Source organism: Centroberyx gerrardi, chromosome 10, assembly GCF_048128805.1.
Source record: "Centroberyx gerrardi isolate f3 chromosome 10, fCenGer3.hap1.cur.20231027, whole genome shotgun sequence".
NCBI classification, from domain to species: Eukaryota; Metazoa; Chordata; class Actinopteri; order Beryciformes; family Berycidae; genus Centroberyx; species Centroberyx gerrardi.
The window spans coordinates 14752409-14777189 of record NC_136006.1 but is presented as its reverse complement, the minus strand read 5'-3'; the positions used below and the strand labels follow the sequence as shown (position 1 = coordinate 14777189).

At 39.6% G+C, this 24781-nt stretch overlaps 1 protein-coding gene across 1 annotated transcript in view; it reads left to right on the top strand.

Annotated features, from left to right (window-relative positions):
• Positions 1–23409, top strand: part of kcnh7b (potassium channel, voltage gated eag related subfamily H, member 7b) — a 34486-nt gene extending 11077 nt beyond the window's left edge. The window contains exons 4-16 of the mRNA XM_071913715.2: positions 4386–4826; positions 6305–6516; positions 8249–8674; positions 11168–11567; positions 11805–12004; positions 12179–12181; positions 14377–14629; positions 18112–18317; positions 18554–18638; positions 18796–19026; positions 20499–20655; positions 22295–22475; positions 23083–23409. Coding sequence (XP_071769816.2) covers positions 4386–4826; positions 6305–6516; positions 8249–8674; positions 11168–11567; positions 11805–12004; positions 12179–12181; positions 14377–14629; positions 18112–18317; positions 18554–18638; positions 18796–19026; positions 20499–20655; positions 22295–22475; positions 23083–23409 — 3122 coding nt within the window. The remainder of the gene's footprint in view (positions 1–4385; positions 4827–6304; positions 6517–8248; positions 8675–11167; positions 11568–11804; positions 12005–12178; positions 12182–14376; positions 14630–18111; positions 18318–18553; positions 18639–18795; positions 19027–20498; positions 20656–22294; positions 22476–23082) is intronic.
• The last annotated feature ends 1372 nt before the right edge of the window (positions 23410–24781 follow it).

Here is a 24781-nt window from a genome sequence, read left to right as displayed (position 1 = left end):
CTCTGTATTCATTCAGCAGTGGTGCATGGTGCACCACCACAGTAAGAAAATTACCACCACTGCCAGAGAAAATGGGAAAATGGAAATAACTGTATAATTTAGCTGAATTTTGTACTAAAACATAAAAAAAAATGCAACTCTAATATGTAGTATTGATGTGTTTATTATGATAAAATGTCCAAAGCAAAAACATTTTTAGCACTGCAACCTGCACTAGAGCCATAACTGGCACCAAAACGGGGACAAATCAGGAACCAAAGCAAAACATTACCCCCAAGCACCACTGCTGAATAAAATGACTGGGGAAACACTGGTATATACAGTATATATACTGTATAAACAGTATATATACTGTATATATATATACTGCCCCGCAATGGACTGGCGACCTTATCCATGATGGCTCCCTGCCTTCCACCAAATGCATGCTGGGATACACTCCCAAGAAGATTAAGCGGATGGAGATTTGTGGCCATTATGTGCTCATTTATCACAACCACATTGATTTCCAAGATATCTAAAGAGACTTTTGACAAACCAAAACCAAAAGTAACCACATCCGCTTCTTTTTTTTCTGGAAAGTTATTCCATAGTAGTATCTTCTGGGGAAGAGCTTATTCCACCTTCTAAACTGAATTATGGCACGACACAGTACCATTTCAGAAGATTGACTAAATTTTTCTCACATTTAGCATTGCATCTGTTGTGACATTTTTCTTAGTTTCTTCAAATGAGACTTGTGCCTGTTTTGTGGGATGGTACCATTCCTAAAATACACTCTCCTCCTCAGTAGAAGGACAATTACATAAGTGGATGGATCTAATTGACATTATTCATGCAGATTCTCATCTACATCTGGTAGACTCTAATTAAGTAAGCACCAGAGATTCAGTTTCAATTCCCTGCAATGCCTGGTGTAATTTCCAAACATGTTGCCGGCTTCTGATTTCCCCACAAAACTTTGCATTATTTAGTTTGCCAGCACAGTACATTTTACATTTGCATTTTTTACAAAATGGATTATATCTCAGCGTAGAGAGTAAATGGGCTGTTCGTATAACGTGATCTTCATTATTGAAAAACATTACATTTTTTTTAGCATTATGTCTGTTTAATCACTTTTGGAAGTACAGCATATATTCCGCATTCTTTATTTTGATTTATTTGGGTCCCATGTGTGTCAGGAGGTGTAAATGTCAGTGAGACATTCCTGCTCCTTTCTCATTGGAGGTACTCAGCATCTCTTCTCACTGAGCAAAGCACAGCTATCCACTTCACTCACCATGAATTCCTCCAAGGCACTGGCATTCTGCTTGTGCTGTAGCGTGTGTCTGCGTGTATATAATTTGTGTGTGTGTGTGTGTGTGTGTGTGTGTGTGTGTGTGTGCACGTGTGTGTGCTGCTAACGTTACTAATCAGAGTTGATTGCTTGTGTCCATGCTTTGCTGAGGGGACCTGTGGCTAGATGAGGCAGATAAACATATGATGTGACTGAGCAGTAACTCCCGACCACATGCACACATCACACTTAAAGTTTGACCTTGTCATTGTCTTTTGCACATGGTAAGGTACAAAAGTGTAATTTCACTTGGATTCGACCAATATGGGTCTTTGAAGGCAGATACCTGTATTTTTGTATTGAAGCTGCCAATAGCCGATATTCTGACGATATTCTCTATCTTTCAATTTGACCATTTTCATGCCAGAAAATGAGTGTGTTCAGTGTGTCCCCCAGAAGTTTATTCTTGTCAGGTTATCAGCTCTTTAAGGCAGGGTGACGGACCCCTCCTATTAAATGGTAGGGGAAAATCTGGGATACATTGCTTTTAAATGAAGCCACTAATTTAAAAAAAAAACATTACTGAATAATTAAATCAATAAATAAAATGTGCAAGGGAAATAAAAATTAATTGCAGGTTTCTGTGTGACTGTGATCAAGGAGGAATCTCCATATCAGCGGTGACTGACAGGCCGATGTCCAATATTTATTATAAGGCCAATATCAGCCTGTAATATCTGCAAAATGATATATTGGCCTAACCCTAAATTTTATTGTACTGGCCTCATGTGAAAAGTGATTTTTGGGACGATGGGTGACTAATTATAATCCCTTGCTGATAGTAGGCTATAAGCCGACAGGTATCATAGCAACTAACACAATAGAGAGAGCCTGGCAGAGAGTAATCCCTATTTCCCCAAGCCGGCATCCTGAACACAGCATTCAGCAATTTTAACATGCTGCCGAGCCCTGGAATCAGATACAATACTTACAAATGACTTGGTGGAGAGATACATTGTTCTTTACATGGATGCATCTCTCTGCCATTAATTTATGGAGAATTGAATGCCTCATCCTCATGTACAGGACAATACAATCAATTACTTTAATTTAGAACTTCTATTGTCAGATAGGTTAACTGTGTGTAGCCAAAGAGCGTCCTTCTCATTATGCTTCCTCTCTTTGAACCATTTAATTCTAATTTCATACCGAGTTATTCCAACAGATAAATGGCTGCTGCATGGGATGGAAAATTAATGTTTTTAGAGTCAATGACTCCTGGAAAGCTTAATGGTACAAATCAGTCAGGGCCAGCTAGCTTCCTTTATGATAGAATTACACTACAGCTGCAGGGCAAATACAGAAAACCGACTCTTATGTTCTCATCTGTGGTTTCCTGAAAATTCATTAGGATCTATGGGCTAGATGGGATCTATTAGGCTCTAGAAGTGTCCATTATCATCAAGTAGTTTTTCTTATCCCTAAAAATTTGAGAAAAATTTGAGAAAAATTTGAGATGCTGAATTCAGAGTACCTACAGCAAACACTGTCAGTGTGCAATGGTAAGATAACCTTACAATTTGGCCATGGTCCTAAATTGGCCACTTAGCATAGAGGGCTTTGTGAATATGGCCCTATTAGCTTGTACAGAACATGCTGAGTGCATCCATACAATACCAGAATATGTTGCTGAGATACTGTATATGTGTACTGATGATGTCTGGTGTCATTACAGAAGAGTTTAGCAATCATTTCATCGTTTAGCCCAGTTGACCTAAGTGATCCTTAGTATTATATTTCATACCATAAGGGTGATCAAACTATTCCTTGAGCAGCTTCATAGCAAATTGCATCTTATTGGACCAAACCTTCCCATATTACAGTCTCTCATACAGGTATTGCATCTTATTGGATTGGTATGGGCCAGGCTTTCCCATATTACAGTATCTCATACAGGTATTGCATCTTATTGGATTGGTATGGGCCAGACTTTCCCATATTACAGTATCTCATATTGGTATTGCATCTTATTGGATTGGTATAAGCCAGACTTTCCCATATTAAAGTATCTCATACAGGTATGAAGTAAGCTTAGAGCCAGCGAAACAGTGTAGATAATTCTCTCTGCCTGTACAGAAGGGGCGCAGAGGGGGGTAGTCAACATCTCCTGCCAGCCCAGGATATCATCAAGTTCCTGTCCAGGAAGCCTGTTGAGTGTCATGACTCCATTGTAAGCTAAGGTTGTTGTAACATCAGCGCATGTGGCCAGGGAATGGAAACAGATGGCAATGACATGATGTAAGGAGGGTGCTGAAGGATGGCTGCCTCATATTTACGAGTGAGACAGGTCTCACTTTCACCCTCTTTCTATTGTTAATGAGCCAAAACCACCACCCTATCCCAAGGGGCCATTAACATATGCTCCTGTGTCCACTCTGAAGATGTGACTGTGCACAAAAATCAGGCTCCTGTCTCAGATTAATGAAGCAGAATAAATAAAAATCAAGGAGAATCAAACATACTGTATGTACTGTACGTCCAATAGCTTGAGGGAAAGAGCAGATTGCATTATCCAATCTGCTCTTTCCCTCAAGCTATTGGACGTACAGTACATACAGTATGTTTGATTCTCCTTGATTTTTCAATTAAAACATCTAAAGCTTCAGTATACAGACTAGGGAGATTATTGCAGAACCAAAAGTTATCGCCTGTTCTCCCTCTATTTGATCAGGGGCACATAGCATATGGAAATCCAACAATACAATATCACATAATCAGGGAAATAAGAGTGTGGCTCTCCACTGGCTGCACTGTAATGACCTTTGCATTTGCTGGAAATGGGTCTGAATCACTGTGATTTGAGTGTGATATCAATTCCCACTGAGTGAGCAATAGATCTTTTAAATACCATTTTCCACTTTTCCTTCTATATTTATAGCTGAAGAAAGCTCCTTTTATCTAACTATGAATTGTATTCTCTTGGATGTAAAAAAAAAAATGGGTGGATACCTTTTTTCATTCATTGTTTTTTGCATTCATTTTTATTTTCTAGTGCTGCACACCAACGAATAAAAATGCCTTCCCATAATTTTTCCTTGATGCTTAGGGAGGAGCAGATTCTTCCGATTCCGCCAGGCCGCATTGAGCCTAATGGGTACCAGCAAGCAGTCTCTTCCACAAGAGGACCCAGATGCTGTGATGGTGGACTCGCCCAAAGAGAACGAGGACTCTGTGCCCCTGAGGAGCTTCCCCTCGCCCACCAAGGGCAGCTGCAGCCCCGCCGAGGCCAATGACACGCACGCCCTCATCGGCTCGAGCCACCACTCTTCCCAGGCTAGCGTGGGTCCAGAACCGCTGGACCACTCCTCCCCTAAGCACCCCTGGGAGAAGCTGTACCAGACGGAGCAGCACCAGTCCTCTGCCTCCCTGTCAAACACCTTCCCCAGAGGCAGCATCAGCAGCATGAGGCGAGCCTCATCCGTCCACGACATTGAGGGCTTTAGCTCCAACTCCAAAAGCCTATTCAGGGACCGCCATGCAAGTGAAGGTATGATAGCATCCTCTATAAGTAAAACCTCTCCTCAAACCAAATTACATAGTTAATGATTTAGAAACAGAACTTTAGTTTTCTTAACTTCTCTTCGTATTCCCCTTGCCTTGTCTGGATATTATTGTCGATTTATTACAAATTTAATCCAATATGCAGTAGCATTATCTGCATCCACAGTTTTGTTTCTCCTTTATCTGCTCTGACCACAAAATGCTGCTTTTAGACAATGGTCGCCATATCAGAGGTAACGTGTTCTCTGTCCATGCTTTCAGTGCTCAGCACTGCTTTGAAGCATGACTTTCAAGCAAGGCAATCAGCATAAATGCTCATCAGAGATCCACTTTTGGTGGAGTAGGTCGAGTGGGCCTACTGCATTTAATAACATGTTATGATTGTATACTTAGTCCAGTGTGGTGATTTTGTCATGTCAGCGGTCTTAAAAATCCTATAATGGTATGCACATCCTGAAACGAAAGCTTGCTGCCTGCACTCATCAACTGCTTATCAAAAGCATTGCTTTTAAATATACCTGCATGAACAAAATGTCTGTATTTGAATGAACAAAATGCATCTAAATGAATATGTCTCTACTTGTCATGGCTTGGGATTCTGCAAAAACCTTTGCCTCCTCCCATTATTCCTCTCTAATTTTATTCAGGTATTGCACTGACCAGAACTCTACAGTATGTTAGAAACATTTTAAAGTACATTCTTGTAAAATTGAGAAACCAGTTGAATGCATCTTTTTTTTTAACTGTAAAGTGTAACTTAATTTTTGCTCGCTGAACTGATTTTTATGTCCCACCGCTATGGTACATGGTATGCTGGACATCATGTTATCATGGTGACGTCTGTCTGTCTGTCTGTCGGTCTGTCTATTTGTCTGTCTGTCTGTCTGTCTGTCTGTCTGTCTGTCTGTAGACACATTATTGTGAACACAATAACTCAAGAACAACACATGATAAAAACGTAATCGTTACACCACAGGTTCCCTCTATAGAGTAGATGTTGTGATTAGATTTTGGACCACTTAGCCGCATACTAATAAGGATTAATAAGGATTAATAAGGTTTTCTTTAAACTTCTATAAGTCATTAATGCTTTAATATACAGAGTTCATATTATACCAACCAACCATGTGTTATATGAAGACAAGTACATTGACATAGATTAATGCAATAATTAGCTTAATTAATGACCTAATTAATTAATGACCTCATTCATTTTTAATATAATATAAATATATAATGTTCATTATTTTGGGACCTTAGGCAGCTCAAGTGCCTCTTGTTATACTACATTCATACCATATACAATATTTCTATCAATAAAGATAGAAGGAGAAGCCGAAGCTATTCAAAGCCAACAGATGGTGACAACTCTGGTGGTGACTGTGTGCTGTAACCTGCTGTCAACAGATGTTTACCAAGAGTACTGTTATTCTACAGTGACTGTTATTTTTCCCAACCCACCAGGCCCTTTTAATCATCTAAAGTCCAGTTTGCTTGGCTCTACTTCTGACTCCAACATCAACAAGTACAGCACCATCAACAAGATCCCTCTGATTGCACTCAACTTCACTGAGGGGAACGATAAGAAGACTCATTCTCCACAAACATCCGAGAAAACCATCATAGCACCAAAGGTCAAAGAGAGAACTCATAATGTCACAGAAAAAGTCACACAGGTGAGTCAATAAACTCCACTTGACTTGATGTTGCAGTATCTTCTCTGGAGTGCACCCTCCTTTAAAAATGAAGCATGTTTGACCTATTGACACATTGGCCCATGGCATTCCTCGCACTGAAATTATTTAGATTGATTATTAAATCTCACACGTTTTTTTTTTGCTATTTGCTCTTGTTTTTTTTTCTGTTTTTTTGTGATATTCTATTGATCCCCTGTAGGAGAAATTCATATTTTCGCTTGTCCCTTCCACATGCAAGTCAAAGTGCAGGGTCAGTTAAAGTCTAACGCTCCTGAAGATGTTAGGGTTTCAGTGTCTTGCTGAAGGACATTTCAGGGGGACGGACACTTGCTGTTACTGACTGGACTTGAACCCGGGCCAAGGACTTGCCAAGGACCTCCTCTGAGAGTGCAGATATTCATCACCATCTCTAAACCTATTGATTCCCGTATTTCAGATGATGAGATTATATACACGCACAATATACACTCCTCTTTGTTTGTTTGGGCTAAAATGAATAATTCTGACACATAACACAAGTGTATTTATTCTGTGAATGGAAATAGCCATGCACTGCAAATTTGTAAGTTCCGTGTGGAGGTCTCACCTCTACAGCAAAACACTGCTGCCAGTATCCTCTAGGCAATGTCAGCAACAAAACAAGCACAGGAGGAGCTGCAGAAATCTTATATTTAAACTTCTTTCAACAAGATGAGTCATCTTGACAGCAGTAATGCAGTCAAAGGATAAAGCTCTCATTCATAAATGAAGACCCACCATCATCATAATTAAATGCTCTGCCTCCCTGCTGACTGTCAGTATTGGAGACACACCGCTGAGATGTGAACATTGCATCTACTTCCTGACTGCTAGCATGGTGAAATCTATAATTCATAGAGTGAAGATAGAGGAATGTGCTGAAATAACAGAAAACAAAGACCCTTTGACCTCATCCACACTCCTGTGCTATTTTCTGCCATAAGGGAGCCTTCTCTTTGTCTGACACAACTTATTAAGCCAAAAGAGAGGAAAGCTTAGCCTTCCTGAGCACACTGAATAATTAACCATCGTTAAAACAAATGTTTGCTGAGCAACATATCTTTATTGAATATCTGTCAGCCCAAGGGCTATTACTTTTGGGCAGAGAACTGATTATGAAACCTAAAAGGTTTTTGTCCATTCTACTTCAAGTACATTCACTTCCACCAAGAGTACAGAGTGTAAGCCTTGCAGATGCGGAACAAGTCAGTGACAATCACATTATTCATGGTGCCAGGACACAGGCAATCTTCCTGTCTGTCATATTGGAGAGGCGGCTTTGTCCTAATACTGTTTGACTGCGGAGCACTTACTCTCAGGTTTGCTAAATCATACTTGCTGTCAAGTCCTTCAGGAGGGTACATTACCTGGGGGGCTTCAGAAATAACCAGCTTATGAGCTAAGTGAACTTGAACTGTCTTGATCAAACTGCCAAAAGGATGATCAACAGATTGATTGTTATTTTTTACCTCAAAGAGAAACAATGTCAAAATCAGCGAATGCAAGTGATGGCAAGTAAATCTTTCATATTGCCAATGGTCTAAGGCAACTTGAGACTAAGCTTAATTGCAATGCAAATGAAGTGAAACTTTCTGACAGTGTGATCAAAGTGGAGCAGAATAATGAGGTGCTGTGCGTTGTGAGTCTTTACATGCAGTGTGTAACTTGTGTCCCCCTCTTGCCACTCCTCCAGGTGCTGTCACTAGGAGCTGATGTGCTGCCAGAGTACAAACTCCAGACGCCCCGCATTGACAAGTTCACCATCCTCCACTACAGCCCCTTCAAAGCTGTGTGGGACTGGCTGATCTTGTTGCTGGTCATCTACACCGCAATCCTCACTCCCTACTCCGCTGCTTTTCTTCTCAATGACCGAGAGGAGCAGAAGAGGCGTGAATGTGGATACTCCTGCAGCCCTCTTAATGTAGTGGATTTAATAGTGGATATCATGTTCATCATTGACATACTCATAAACTTCAGGACCACTTACGTAAATCAGAATGAGGAGGTGGTCAGCCATCCAGCTAAGATAGCGATCCATTACTTTAAAGGCTGGTTCCTTATAGACATGGTGGCAGCGATCCCCTTTGACCTCCTTATCTTTGGCTCAGGATCAGATGAGGTATGTTATCTCTAATGCATGTCTTTTTCACGTGTTTTCTCTCCCAGGGAGCTTTGCTGCACATCACTCCAGCCATGCTTGCACTCTTATCCATTTACTAAGTCCAGACTTGTGCCCCTGGGCCACTACTTAAAGCCTGAATCTTTCTGTCTCGGCTCTGAAAGGATTACTTTAAATTGCATGTTGTTGTGTTTTCTTTTTTTTCTGAATGGTCCTCGTTCTAGAATCCATTTACACGGATTAATGGCTTACCAAATGGCAATCAATGATGCATTTATGTGAGGAGCAAGCCAGCAGGGCTGTGTGCACAGCTTACATGCAGATGTGAGATGGCCATTGGTAGGCTGGCCGCCAGGCTTGCTGGCTTGTTTGTTGGTAGGATATGTCCCTTCAGGCTCTGGATCCACTTCAGTGCTTTATCGTGCTTTGTAGGCACTCCATTACACCAGAAAAGCTCCTGATTATAAACCATAATCATCTTTTCCACTGCTGCTGCTACTGCTGAGTCAGTGCAGTGACTGACAACAAACCAAAAAGAAACAACGCAACATCAGTTTCCCTCATAGAATAGAAACATTGCTTGGAATAGACTGGATATAATATAATTAATTGCAATTAGTTGCAATTAAATCCCATTATCCTTCACCACAGGGAAATCAATGTAAGCCATAACTGTTTGACAGCATACATACAGGAAAAATAGTAGCTTTTTTCAGTTCTGTAAATAGGATGGCAGATACAGTAATCACACGCTGATACAATTGTTATAGCTGGTAATCAAACCTTTCCAGTTTGGTTTATAATTTCTAGGTTGACCAAGCAAATCCCCTCTCATTCTGATTTAGAAAATAAAAACAACTCAGATATTAGCAGATGGTATTCTCATGGCTCATTTGATTTGGCGGCTTAATAAGAAGGTTTTACTCTTCAACAGCTTATGGAAAGCTTTTGATTAGAGCAGGCAATATATTTTAAATAGATTTTAATCAATGTCTTGTTGCTTTAAAAACAAAACATACTTGCAGGCAAATTGAACATACTGTGAGAAGCATTCATGCAAAATCAACATCATGTGGTGTTTTGTTGGAGTAATTGGAGTAATAATAATAATGGAATTATTTTCAAACTGCTACACAGTTTGAGTATAGTGGGAAAGAAGTTGAGTGTTTTGTCGTGACTTGTACCTCGTGGGAAGAGGGGGGGGTTAAAGCTACTGTGAGCACTACTATGCACATTTGCTTGTACAGGTTAAGCTTTCATTAGATCGCAGATTACAATGTACACACTACAAAGGACATGTGCACTAAATATATTTGTTATAGAAAAAAAATATCTAGAAGATGTCTCATTCAGTTATCCCACTTGGGATTCACATGAAAAGCATGGCAAGCCTAACCTTGTCCTTTAACATTAAATTGAATCCCTGGTACATGCACTATAATTACTGCTAATTTTAGCTATTAGGATGAGTCTAAAATAACAAACTGTATTGCAAAATATGCCCATCTTCACAAGTGGTATCTGGTCTTAATCATAATTTTGTTGAAACAAGTCAAAATACCCCCGTAGGGTAAAAAGATTCACTCGACTCCGTGAAATTCAACTAATCCCAAGAATTTTCTTGATACAGGTTAAATTATTCTGTGAGTGATCTACGCAATGTAAAGATATTGTTGCTTGTTTCAAGGAGATTCTTTAAACAACTTGAACTGCATTGAATCAAGAGACTGAATGAGAAAAAATATCTCACTCCACTGGTGGATTGATTTTGCGTTTCACTTGTTTAATGAAAAATAAGACTAAATACAAGAATAATTGACTGGTTAAGAAGGACATTTTTGCCGTGTGCAGACATTAACTCCACTTTCCAAGGCCATTCTGTAATTGTCAGGTAAATAAATGACCAGGCTACAGTGGTAAGTGTTGCTGAAGCCTTTCTTGATGAGACAGAACAAGCAGCACTCTCCCTGGGACTCATTCAGTGTGTGTTACTGCCTGTTCATTCTTCAATAAATGAGGATTTATCTGTACACCGCTGGTGTCTTCACTTCAGTGTTAATTTGGCTTTGACCAAAGAGCCACAGGGAGTTGCCAGGATAGAGTCTTAGCCTATTTAGTTCACTGTTGAGGAAACCCATTACCTGAGTTTGTGAAATGAAGTCTAGTGTTTTGTCACAGATGGAGATTTGTTGCTAGCTAACAAAACATGCTGGCATTCATGGCTGGGGTAGATTTGCAACAAAATAAATTGTTTCTTCATGAGAGACTTGCATGACAGATGAAAAGTGCAAATCAGAATCATATCAGAATCAATTATAGGTTAGTGAATTGTAAAGTAGAAATTGACATTTGCTTTTTTGAGCATTTGGATTTTGATTCAACCTAAAAACTTGATTTTTGTGTGATAAAATTACTGTAGCACTATGGTTAGTCAAACATACTAACATACAAACTACTATCACTAATAAAATGCCTTATGTACATTTTGTTTAGACCACCACTCTGATTGGCCTGTTGAAGACAGCTAGGCTCCTGCGATTGGTGCGTGTAGCCAGGAAGTTGGATCGCTACTCTGAGTACGGAGCTGCAGTCCTGATGTTGCTCATGTGCATCTTCGCCCTCATTGCCCACTGGCTAGCTTGTATATGGTACGCCATCGGCAATGTGGAGAAGCCCTACCTGGAGCACAAGATTGGCTGGCTAGACAATCTGGGCGTGTCCATAGGGAAGAGGTACAACTACAGCGATCCTAGCTCTGGCCCCTCTATCAAGGACAAGTATGTCACAGCACTTTACTTCACCTTCAGCAGTTTGACCAGTGTGGGCTTTGGAAATGTCTCCCCCAACACCAACTCTGAGAAGATCTTTTCTATCTGTGTCATGTTGATCGGCTGTGAGTATGTTACGGTCTTTTATCGTCTTTCACAATGGATCCATTTCATTTTCCATTAACAACTTTACTCTGTGTTTATCTATAGCATAGTACCTGTAATGGTAAAAAACATAAACTCATTCTTCTCGTGATCACACTCTTCCGTGTTTATAGCAGCATTTATTCACATTCCCGGTTCCTGGTGTTGCTGAAGCAAATATGACTCACCTCATGTCTTGATCACTGTCTGTATTTCAGCCCTTATGTATGCCAGTATATTTGGGAACGTCTCTGCCATCATCCAGAGGTTGTACTCGGGTACAGCTCGCTACCATGCTCAAATGTTGCGGGTCAAGGAGTTCATCCGCTTCCACCAGATCCCCAACCCGCTGAGGCAGAGGCTGGAGGAATACTTCCAACACTCCTGGACCTACACCAATGGCATTGACATGAACACGGTAAGAAACAATGATAAACACATCTAACTGCTACTGTAACTGGGTAGGATACTTACTAAAATTAACAGAGCTCAATGGATGATAATCACAATCTTTATGCAAAATGCTAAAAAGAGCTTTCTTTCTCTTGTCTGCTTTTCCCCTGGATTAACATATCTACATTGGTAAGAGCAGGAGGTACATATTTTGTTTTGTTGCCATTTTCATTGCTTGTGTCGCTGTTTCAGCATTGTTTAAAATAACATCACTCTCATCATTATCCTTACAGTATCAGTATTATAAATTTATAGAAATTATGCATGATTTCTGTATGCATTAGTGCAAAAATAGTCTACACACACTGCACTTTTCATGTCACTGCTATAGCACATTTACATATATTAGAATAAAGAAAACATGACAGTAAATTGTATTGCACAGATGTTTCAGGCAAGATGCCCTTCTTCAGCATGCAGTACAGGGAATGGTTTCAAATATTCAGACCACATATGAGTGGGGGAAAATGGAGTGAATAAATGCTTGCATGCATTGAAAAATAGCAGATATTGACAACTTTTGTCAAGATTCCCGACTGTACGTTTACATGCAATAACATCGGTAACTTCCTTTTACAGTCACCCGGCCGGTATTAACTACTAGTATTAAGTATGTATCAAGTGAAGACATGGTAAGAAAAATAAATTCAGTTTTCTTCAAACTGTGATGCTTAAAAATCACAGCTGAATTACTTCAAAGCACCTCTGGTAGTACTTATCAAGTAACTAATTAGTAGATGTTACAAGTTTAGGATGGCAAACCAAACAGGAGGGTTTAATTCCCCAGGAATTCGGCTACACTTTGTTAGAAACTCCTACTCTATCACCCATCAATTCAAAGAACAATCTTGTTGTAAGCTTATATTTCCAATAGATCAAGCTTAACTGTGTACTATCTAGGAATTATTGCAATACTTTCCTATAAATTAGCTTCTCATTCATCTTAATTGTTCATGGCTCTAGTCACTTGGAAAGGGTTTATTATGCTTATCAGAGAAACTGTATTTGTTTAAATGTAAGTTGTGGTGATTATATCAATAATGACCTCATACAAACTCTGACAGACCATTTACATTCCCTCTAGTTTCATGGAACATATTTTAAATACTTGGTACAAACACACCGGTCTGCATCAGATTGGAATTACAGCTGGAACTGCCAATAATTTTCTATTCTTACCATGTATTTACCTTTCAAATACCTAGTACTTAGGGTGACAGTAAAAGGAAGGAGGGTTTACCACCCTTATAACGGCAAGTATAAAAATTTGAGACAGAATCACATGCAGTGCTAAATATGTGGTATATCTCCATGTGAGATAAAATGAAGGTCTATAAACTAAAGTGTTACATGGGAAACTGGTGAAAATGTACATGTCGGCCTCAGTTTAAAAGCCACAACTACGCTCTATGTGATTTATGCTATATAAGATTTAAAATGTCCTGTAGATATTTCCATTTCATTTTGGAGTTGTGGTGTTTTTGTGAATTGGATCATCATCATAGCACATTTTATTCTGTAATATCTTCATGAATTCCTGAATATTTGATACAAATCTTGCTTGACGTATGCACTGAAGGATTGCTAGAAACATCTGTGCATCTGTAAAAAGTTCCATTATTTGTGGTTATTTAAATTAACAAACAGAGAAGAACAGTTTGTTTTTTGTACTTTTATACATTATATAACAATGAATGCATGCAGTCAATTCTTTCTCTTAAGGTGGATGCACACTTCAAGATTTTGAGATTCAGCCCTAGTAAGGCTTTACTTAATAAATGCACTTGGGGCATAAAAATGGCGACCTTCTGGTTTCATTATTCATCATCATTACTCATACTTGTCACACAATATTTCACATCCACACTTCAACTTCAGGTGTTTCCAGTTCAGCTAGAGAAAAAGAGATAAAGCCAAACTGGGTGTACATTGTACTGTGGGGGTTATCAGCAATCTTTCAATGTCAATATAAAAAATATGAACCTATTTCAATTAAGAAATTGTCTGTCTACGTTTTCATACTCAATCCTTTTCTTACTGTACAATATCTATCTTTTTGTGGTGTAGACGCATGCTGTTGTGTACCAACTGTGTATCACTCAGTTAAGTGTTTGTTTTCATGCCATCTCCTCATCTTTGTGTGCCATTGTCGAGCTTAACTGCTACTTTTCTTTGTGAAAGCACTCTCATCTTAAAGCAATAGAGCATTTGCTACACATGGCTTGCACAGGACTGCATCGCCTGTCTTGGCAGAATGCTTTTCCATATGCGTCTCATTCAAGGCTATCAAACGGATCTTTGTGTGCATCTTACTCATGGATTACCTCTGCGTCATAGGTGTTAAAAGGCTTTCCTGAGTGCCTCCAGGCGGATATCTGCCTCCACCTCAATAAGAATCTTCTCCAAGACTGCAAGGCGTTCCACGGAGCCACCAAGGGCTGCTTGAGGGCCTTGGCCATGCGCTTCCAGACCATCCACGCCCCTCCAGGAGACACCCTGGTCCACAGCGGTGACGTCCTCACCGCTCTCTACTTTCTGTCCCGCGGCTCCATCGAGATCCTGAAAGATGACATTGTGGTAGCCATCCTTGGTAAAGACAATCCCTTCTTGATCATGTGTTACTGCCATGGTAGTGTAACATCCAAGGGCGATTACTCTAGGTAATGGAGCCTGAAGTATGATGATGGGCAACTGGGGAGTGAATGAAAAAAGGTTGACTGTGATTTATGTCCTTTATGAAAGCTGAGAATATTCAATGTTAACTGGCACAAAAACTGAAAAAACCTGCGGATTCTGTGCATTATGCTTTGACAGCTTACTGTGCATAGTGGCATTTTTTTAAAGGCCAATCTGTAATTGCAGTATGGCATTTGCTTTTAAAACACTGTTGCCCCACTGTTGACTTTGTTTACATAGTGATTTATTAGATTGAACTCTTTTTTCGCTGAGAAATGTATTGTCGAGTTTTTGATACAAAGACCAACCATATAACTTCTAAAATATTTGTTTCAATTTGTAATGTTTATGATAGATTAACAAATTTCCCAAACACTTATGTTCCAAGTCCTACTTCTACATATAAAAAAAAGTCTCTAAAAGTTTTAAAAGGCAGGAGCCAAAATGGATTGTGGGCTTGTTTCTACCCTCATGATAAGAGTATAAGCATATTTGAATAATCTTGGTCCCTCGGCAAAGAGTCAATTTAATTAGGGTCCCAGACTGAAGAAGAGTACAGTCTTAAGTTTGTCTTAAGTCTACTCTACTGTTTTTCTGCTGGCCTTAAAGCTATAACAATATGTTGTACTTATTAATGCCAATAAAATAAATGCCAGCTAAGTGGTAAAAGGAGTTTTCGGTGACAGTGGAGCAAGTTGGAGAGATTTCCTTCTCCTTTGCCTCAAGATGGGTTTCTTTTTTGTTTGACCTTTTGCCAATGTCTGTCATCAGTATCATGAATTTAAATGCCAGTGATCTTACTCTGTTGTTCTCAACCTCTCAAGAGCTCCACCATCCACTGAAAGGTGTGAACAATTCTATCAGTTACATCTATGGAAGTATTATATCATCAGTTACATCCCTATTTTATAGAAGATCTCTCAGTTGAATGTGTGTTGAATGTCAACATCAAACCTGTGTGGATTCAAAAGCAGCTACTAAGACCAAACACAAAACCCAGATTCCACTGCTTGTGGTCCATTTTGATTTAAAAAAAAAAAAAAAAAAAAACAGGACAGGAGAGGGTGGTTTAAAGTGATATTATGGTAATCTCAAAACTAGTTTGGAATAGCAAATTAAATGGCCAGATGTTACTTTAGCAACTTAACTAATTCCCTGCTTTAGTGAAAAACCTTTTAAGACATGATTAGGCAAATCTTTTTGCATGGGAAATTTCCCATTTCCCATGTGAAAATTACATTTTCACTTGTGAATTGTCTCTGCATGTGAAATTAAGTTTTTTTTAAAAATTTTAAAAAAAACAACAAAGAAACAACAAAACAAAAATACACTTTAAACCATTGTATTCACATGTGAATACAACATGAAAAATATTGTTCACATATGAAAACCAGCATGTGTCCAAAAAGCACATGTGCTTTGAATTCACTTGTGGGTTTTGACGTGTCTCTTTTTGTAAGAGAATTAAATCTGTAGGTTTTTTTTTTTTGTTTGTTTTGTTTTTATTTTTTTTCTGATCCATTGGATTGAATGATTTGAATTACTGATTTTCATAACTTCCTACTCAATTTAGGATGCTTGATATTTGCAAGTACGCAGAGATGCTACTGTAATCAGCTCAAGGAAGGATAGGCAGTGTGTTTTCCCAATGGAGACACACTGTTCAAACACAGAATCACTAACAAAGAGGTGCGGTGGGACTTCCATTACAATAAAATGTGGTCCTTTTTTGAGCTCTTCACACCTGAATACTTTTTAAACCAGTTATCTAAACCACATCATGTTCGCACATTTTGACAAGAATGGCAACATATACCTTCCCAAGGTTCTGTCTTTTAGGCAATAGGTTGTTCATGTGACAAGCTTGCGCCTCTGACATTTCTATTAAGTGGCTCCATGGAAGACTGTTTAGCAATTTCAAAGAGCACAGTGAAATGGCTGTCATAGCATTGCTTTACCACTTTTTTAATAGTACAGGGAGATGAGTTAAAGCTGCAAAAAGGAATTATGAAAGAGGAACTGTCTTTAAAAGATAGTTCTGTGTAAAACAATTGTCAACTCTAAATTTGAAATAATGTTTTGTCTCTGTAATATACTGATGCTAAATACTCATTACTCTTATTAGTGATAATGTTTTTCTTCACTGGTGTACCACAACCAGGTGCTACGGGCCAAGCCTGGATTAAAATTGCCATTATTCATGAGACGAATGCTCTCCAAAGCTGCACCTGACAGAATGGGGTCTGAGCTTAGCAAAAGCTGCAGCATCACACAAAACCCATTATTAACAAATACACTGGAAAAGTCACTGATCTCAAAGATCAGCTCATTTATATTTGATACAAAAATAATGCTCCATCAGCACCATTTTACACCAATTTGTTTCTAAAAACTTATGTTATTTGTCTGTTGCTACCTACAGTACAGTCCCAGCCCCTATTTTGAGGTAGCAGTTAGTCCTTAGTCCTAAAACATTTTTAATTTCTCAAAGTTTCGGAAGAATAACAGTTAAGCGATGATACGGAAGAGATGGTCTTGGTGGGATTCCATCCTCGGTCAGTAGTATTGTTCCAGAGGTGAGGAATTAGTCTATTACGCCACCGTCTGAGCAGATGACCTTCTAAATCCTTGCGGCGAGAGCTGTATGTGGGAGATAGATTGTACAACACTCTGTGTGACGCTGTCTTCTGTGGTAGAGAGGTGTCCGCTGCCCGCTGTGATGGGCAGACTGGAGACCAACACATCATATCTCTTTCACATGAACCCCTGCTCACAGTGTTGGCATTTAGTGAACCCTGGCACCAACAAAGGCCTTTTTCATGATGCCCTTTAAACTATACTTCTAGTCCTTTGCAAAATGCACCCCCATTTCTACGAAGCAATATCTTTCATTCTCAAGTTTGTAACCGAGGCCTATGATAGATTTTACAACGTCTTATGAGTTTGCTGAAGAACTGACTTCATTATGTGGTAGCCATTATCTACACAAATATTCCCTTTGAAGTACACAACAAGTAAAGTATGTCAATCACAATCAAACCCTTTTCTCTCAACATCAAAGATGCTTTGAGTTGGCAGTTATTCCTCAGCATAAATAATGGATCAGAGATAGCAAGACAACTGATGTACAGACCTGGGGAGAGTATCCATACGGAGAGAAAAGGCTCTGATTTTCATAATCCACAAAAACAAATTGATATTTTTGTCGTCTTTTCAGTCAGTGTGGGAGAGATAGTTAGATAAGTCCACATAGAAGACATGACAGTAAAATTTTCTCACTGCGTATTATGCATGAATACCTGTAGATGTCATTGCGAGTAAATTTTGCGTCATTTTTTTTAAATTGCCATTGAATAATTTGACAAGGTGCACTGTCTGTGTGTGTGTCATTACCAGGAAAAAATGACATCTTTGGAGAAATGATTCACCTATTAGCCAAGCCTGGAAAGTCCAACGCTGACGTGCGAGCGCTGAGTTACTGTGACCTGCACACCATTCAGAGAGAAGAGCTGCTGGAGGTGCTAGACAAATACCCAGAGTTTGCTGACTTCTTCTTCACCAACCTGGAGCTCACCTTCAATCTCAGAGATGATAATACCAAGGTAGATAATATTACTGTGGTGTTATGGGACCTTTGCATGTCTAACTGATGTTGTTCATCGAATACAATATTTACATTAGCATGGATTTTCCCTTTAAAACTCTTCACTTTTCACAATGATAATTAAATTATTAGGTTTTATTTGTCTAACAGGAATTCAGAATTCATCATTTCAGTAACATATTTGTCATTAATATTTGTATTAACTAATTAATGCTAACACTCACATTGGTGCAGGCTACCTATTCCCAAGGCTGTGATTCAGATGATGAGGGCACTAAGGGCAGGAGAAGGATCTCCTTCACACCAGATCTACCTAAAGGTGAATATAAACTAATCTGCAGTCTACATCTTGTATTTTGTGGATGCAAAATTGTTCTTTGTTATTGTTCACTGAGCGCTGCTCCTTAAGGAAGGCTATTCTCTGGGGAGCAGGGTACAGTGTGTTCCACTGACTCCTGTTGATTACCGTTCCACAGGGGAAAACAACAAGGAAGTGGATAAAGACTCTGGGAGGGAGAGGGACTCTAACCTGTGCCTAAAGAGAGGTTCAGAAGACCGCAAGAACTCAGGGAAAGATGAGCTGCAGTCTCTGGGCTCAGCAGTCCTGGGTTACTCGTCGGCTGATGCCCCGGTCCTGGGCCTAGACTCAAATCTCATTGGACACATCCAGGTCAGAGACAGCTTGGAGAGAAGCCCATCTTTTGAAGGTAACATGCTTTGTTCTATCTTTCTGAAAATGTGTACATAATCTTTACTATTTTGACAGAAGCTCTTAAAACCTATTGGTGCTTGAGTTGAATCGCATAGCGCCATGTTAATCCTCAGTTAAACCTAAACCTAAACTCAAACCTTACTAGACAGGTTGTGTATCCTATTTCTAAAGGACTGGACAGCCTTGATTTCCCAAACCGTGCAGCCAGGATGGTACAGTCCCTCAGTATCCACACAGAAATGACATCATAGCAGCTGGATCATGAAAAAGGCCACTGCTGCAGATATCCGCTTTAAGAGGATCATGATGAACATCATCCAATTATTCCAGCGTCATAGTCATCTCGCTATAGTAGAAAAATAGGTCTATGGATTGGCTGTTGAGTCAGTTGGTTGGTGACATGTATGTGTCAAAGTGGTCCACAACAACCCTGTTGCAGAAAATCCCAGTAGACAGTTACACCTGTATGAGTGGAGCAAGCTTCAATGACAAAAAAATAGTGTATTCATCAAATCGTGGTCATAGTAAATCCCTGACTAAATCTATGCTTGAATTATGCAGCCCTACAGTAGTTCCCATGAAACAAATATTATGGGAAGTCTCAGTGGAGCCAGGTTTTAGGTTTTTTTCAAGTCTTAGTCATAGTGTAGGTCATTTTTGGAGGCTTAAGGAAAATCTGTCTTATACCCATACATCACATGCTCACTCACTCTACCCCAAATTCATAACCTGCTTAATTCTTCTCTGAGGAATTTATTGGCTTACAGATCTAGAATACCCTTAAATAACTGCAGAACCATGTCCAATTGCCACATTACCCACCTCGACATCTGAGTTAGATGTCACAGGGTGCTGTAAGGGCATTTCTAGACATCTTCACATATTCCTAATAAGACTCGCTAGCCAACCAATACATGAACAACAGTTGGGGTTATGGAGGTAAAACGTCTGTAAATTGCTGAGGGACATGCCGCATCTATTGTTGATCTCCACTGTTAGAAGTGTATTGAAAGTAAGACCTCCTGAGGGCAAAGGTAAACACCATCCATTGCGGTGGCACACACAACAGAGCCAACAAGGAGTATCTCTACAGCACATCATGGTAGCCATAGTTGTACAAAGCCACCTGCACAGACTGCTGCACCAGATAATATAGTCACACAGAGCTAACCATCATTCTGTTTAAAATCACAAAAGGGGCTCAGCACAAATCAGTGCACAGGGAGCTGACTACTAACAGGTGCCCAGTAGAGATAACAGCAGGGTTAGATTGCTAGCTGTGTGGAAAAACATTGCGTTAACAATTTTCCTGCAACAAGGGCTTGATAAATGACGACAAAGAACCAACACGCAGCTCTCCTGTAGAGATTAATTACATTCTATTTCAGTGGTTTTTTGGTTTAGTGATTACCTTGCTCTGACCCACATGTGAGGTTGTAAAGTATGTGTGTTGGTTTCTCTCTCCAGATCTGTGCTGTGATAAATGGGCCTGTAAGAAGCCCACAGACTACCTGGATGAGTCAGCACAGTTGCAGGACCTGAGAGGGGAGGACAATTCTGCCAGTGAAATCACATATGGAGAGGTGGAACAGCGCTTAGGTCAGCTTCAAGAGCACCTAAACAGGTACATGTTTTAAGATTTATTCAAATTTATCCTAATATATCATAAACCATAAAGAACCCCCAGATTATGAACTTCGCCCGTGTATATCATCAGAGCGCCAATTTGAAAGTTTAATACTGTTAGCATATTGCTTTTTTCCTTCTTTTGGGGTGAGATATTGTTATAAGCCCCTCAGGGGTTCTTTGTGTCACAGCACAGTTTGTATATCTCTCGTTTTCTTAGCCTTTCTTAGCCGAGTTTTATCGTTTATATGATGAAGTCTAAAAGGAGAGTCCAGTCATTTGACTATAATACATCATCAAGAATACAGATAATTACAACCTCTGAAACTGTAGAGGGCAAAGAGCTAAATAACAATTGTGGCACTTATGCTTCGTTCTGACTGCAGTTATTGGTGCATGAACATTGTTTGTAGCGTTGCATGAAGTAAATCTGTTTATTTCTGAATGGATCTCATTACTGAAATAACCTCTGAATCTCAAACAGACAACTGAGAACAGAAGTATGTCTGAAAAATGTTGTGAAGGAATAACACGAGATGCCAGGAGATAGCCTATTCTAGATAAATGCAGTCGGATTTAAACATCACAATATGTAAATAGGCTACTTGTCCAGCATTAGTACATTTAATTCTCATTATTTCCTGCGGTGGATAAACACGATGAGCGTAGTGATAACAACACACCTGCAGCCAGCAGGCCACCTGACACAGACAGACAGATGAACAGCAGGTGGTATTTTTAGAAGGAATTATCACAGTGAACAAGAGACAACACTGGAGGGCTCCTGCTTCACTGGGCTGGTTCAGATTTTTTTATTTTTTTTGGTTATCTCAAATAACACATTTTATCCACTGCACTCTACCTGACCCTGTTTTTCCCCTAACAGGCACTGCTGCCTTGTATAGGATCAGCAGCATTTCTCTGCCATTTCGGCTCAATTTAAGTGTTTTTTTTTCCATTGACTAGGATATGACAGAAAAACACTATTGGTACAGCATTCTCTAGAACCAAGTCATATCAATACCCAAGAAAAATTCCTGTTTGCTGCACCTGCATTGAATACCTACTGTATGTCTGCATTTACTATATCTCTCATTAATCATGGCCTAGCAAACACATGTTGCACACAGCGACATGTAAACCAGGAACAAAGTGAATTTGACAATGTCCTTGAATAGTAGACGAGTAATTAAAACATTATTCAGCATTAACCCATTTTGCCTGATGCCCTAAATATAGCACTTGGATTAAATCTAGCCATAATTAGACTGAGTGAAGGAGTGTGATCCAGTCATTTCCACAGTAAATGCTGAATTCACACCTCCCACTGAATGCTCATTATCACTCCTAGCAAGAGCAGTGGCAACCGTCTACTACGCTGACAGAATGTGTTCCCAAGCCTTCACCATCTCTTCATTTGTCCACTGCCGAGAAGCACAAGCTCCACCTAGTGCTCAATGAAGCACCCGGCAGAAAGACAGAAAAGCACAGTTGAATGTGCTGTCATCCATTACACTCCTTGCATCATCAGTACTGTCAAAGTATTATCTATTCCCCTCTCTCTCTCTCTCTCTCTCTCTCTCTCTCTCTCCCTTTCTCTCTTTCTCTATTTTTTCTGTGCTTTTTCTGTGGTCCAGGCTGGAGTCTCAGATGATGTCAGATATTCAGACCATCCTGCAGCTGCTGCAGAGGCAGTCCACCCTGGGACCCCCGGCCTACAGCACTGTGACTGCCAGTCCAGACTATCACAGACCTGCTGTGAAGGTGCAGGCCGTTGCTCTGACTACCAGCCATTTCTTCAGCCATACAGCAACTCAAGTAAGGGGGTTCTCACTTCATTCAATAGATACAGATTGTGTCCCTGCGTTTTTTTTATAGATATGAGTCCAGTGGTATTTGCAAATATGATTCACAGGCTTGTGTTCTTAGGTGCCAAATGGTTGAGGTTTGCCACAGTAAGTGCCAGAAAATTTTGACAATCACAGGAAAGTATTAGAAAGTCATTTTCATATGCTTTTCTGTCTGAATTGTTTTGCTGTGATAAACCCCACCCATCTGGTAGTCTATACAGGCTGCAACAAGTCCTAAGAATGTTTTTTGTATATTTTGTAAATGGTATTGAACCCAGGTCTGATATGTTGGCTTAGCTTAGGTTTTGGTACTGTTGAAAGGATCAATGAAAAGTGGTATGAAAGTACTTTTGCATTATTGTAGTTTAGTTTTTTATATCAAAATTCTTGAATTTATCTGACTAATTTTAAACCTAATCTGGATTGTTAATTCCTGGACTTGCATTCTGTCACAGTAGTAGTACCTGTGTATTTGCAAAGCACTGGATGAATAAACTGGATTAACTTTAACAATGTAGTTTGTTGACAGAGAGATGACTGCTAAACTGTATATGCTCTGCAACTCTCTTTTTCAGGGTCCCAACCACAAACTGGAGAGGACCCATCAGGAATCCAAAGACTCTCTGTCGAGCTTGGCTCACATGAATGCACCCATAGAAGACAGCCTTACAGCACTGCTTGTACAAAGACATACACAGCCACAACCACAGCAGCAGCAGCAACAGCAACAAAGCAAAGGACATCAACAGGCTGAATTGATCCTTCTTCCGGTCGAAGCCTCTTCCTCCTCCTCCTCCTCTTCCTCCACCTCCTCCTCCTCCTCCCCCTCCCCCTCCGACTCCAACCTCAACACCATGGGACTCCACAGACCTGCCTCAGACCCAGGATTTCCAAGGCCATAAATCCCTCAGCAGCACATGTTAAAGTGTTCTTATATCTGGGTCGTAATGCTGTAATTACTGTAGTAGCAGCGTTTTATCAGCATGCTGGCACAGAAATATTTATTGTTGATTTGCAATTGCTTGGTAATAGAGTTAGGTCGTTTAAATCATCACGTGGATTAAGGACTGTTCTCTGCAGTTATCAGTGTAATAACAGCATTATTATGCAGGTGTGAGAACAATTTGCAGATCCTTTGCTGTTTGCCTGTCTTTCTCTGAAGAGTGACTCAGGGGTTACAGACTATTGCACTGCAATATATGAAGTATACTGTAGTTTTCTTCCTATGTGCATTATTATTGCAATCACTGACATGCACCCTTGATGTTACAGCCAACAGAACACACCATACCCGCTTGTCCAGGCAGATAAAGTAACATGCAGGGTTGAGAGTGTTCTGCTGCATGTTATCCCAGAGCTAGGCCTCTGACAAGCAAGTATGATGTAGACATTTCTACAAGGCAGTGCATGTGGTTTTATATCAGAATATTTACTGTTTTTGCACTGCTTATATGGCCAGAAAGGTAGCACGTTACAGCATAAAATGATGTCCGAATACTTATTTCTCTCTCTTTTGCTTTAGGATGCACTTTGGGGTGGGGAATGGGGGGCATGATTCAGAACACATGGAGACATAATACTAGAGCATAAATAGGCCCACAAAAGAGATGGGGTCTTGTGCCTATAACCAAATCCAAACACTAAATCAGCATCTTCATGTAGAGATAACCATAACATTAACAAAATCATACTGTTTCCCTGTATTGTTTTCATATACAATTCACATTGTTAGACAAAATGTTGTAATATGGCCAGATGTAAAACAATATGTATTTATTTTTAATCAAGTAAACTATATGAGAAACTGGGAGTGTAGTGAAACAATAGCACATAGGTTTGTTCTGAAGCTGTGGGAGCAATAAAATGAAAACACACTTTATTTGTGGGGAAGGTTTGACTGGCTTACCCTTTTTTCAAAGATTGTCCATATTTTTATGATGAAAAAAGAAACGTTTTCAACCGGAAATGTGTAGTTTCTTGTATCATGTGCTAACCTCACAATAACTGATGCCATCCAGCCGAATAAACCTATGAAGTGAGGAAATAATAAAGGACGCTTTGTAAGAAAGCAAGGGTCCAGTCTAATTAGACATCAAGTAGGCTATGGTTTGGCTGAATATTGTGGATCTGAGGTGATTATGAATATGTTTAATAGGCTTGAATGAGGAAATATTCTTGCTTTTTCCCTGCCTTACTGTATGCCTATAAGAAGATTTATCATAAATGTATCTAAATCTAATCTATTTATGATAAATCTGTGCTATACAAATAGCA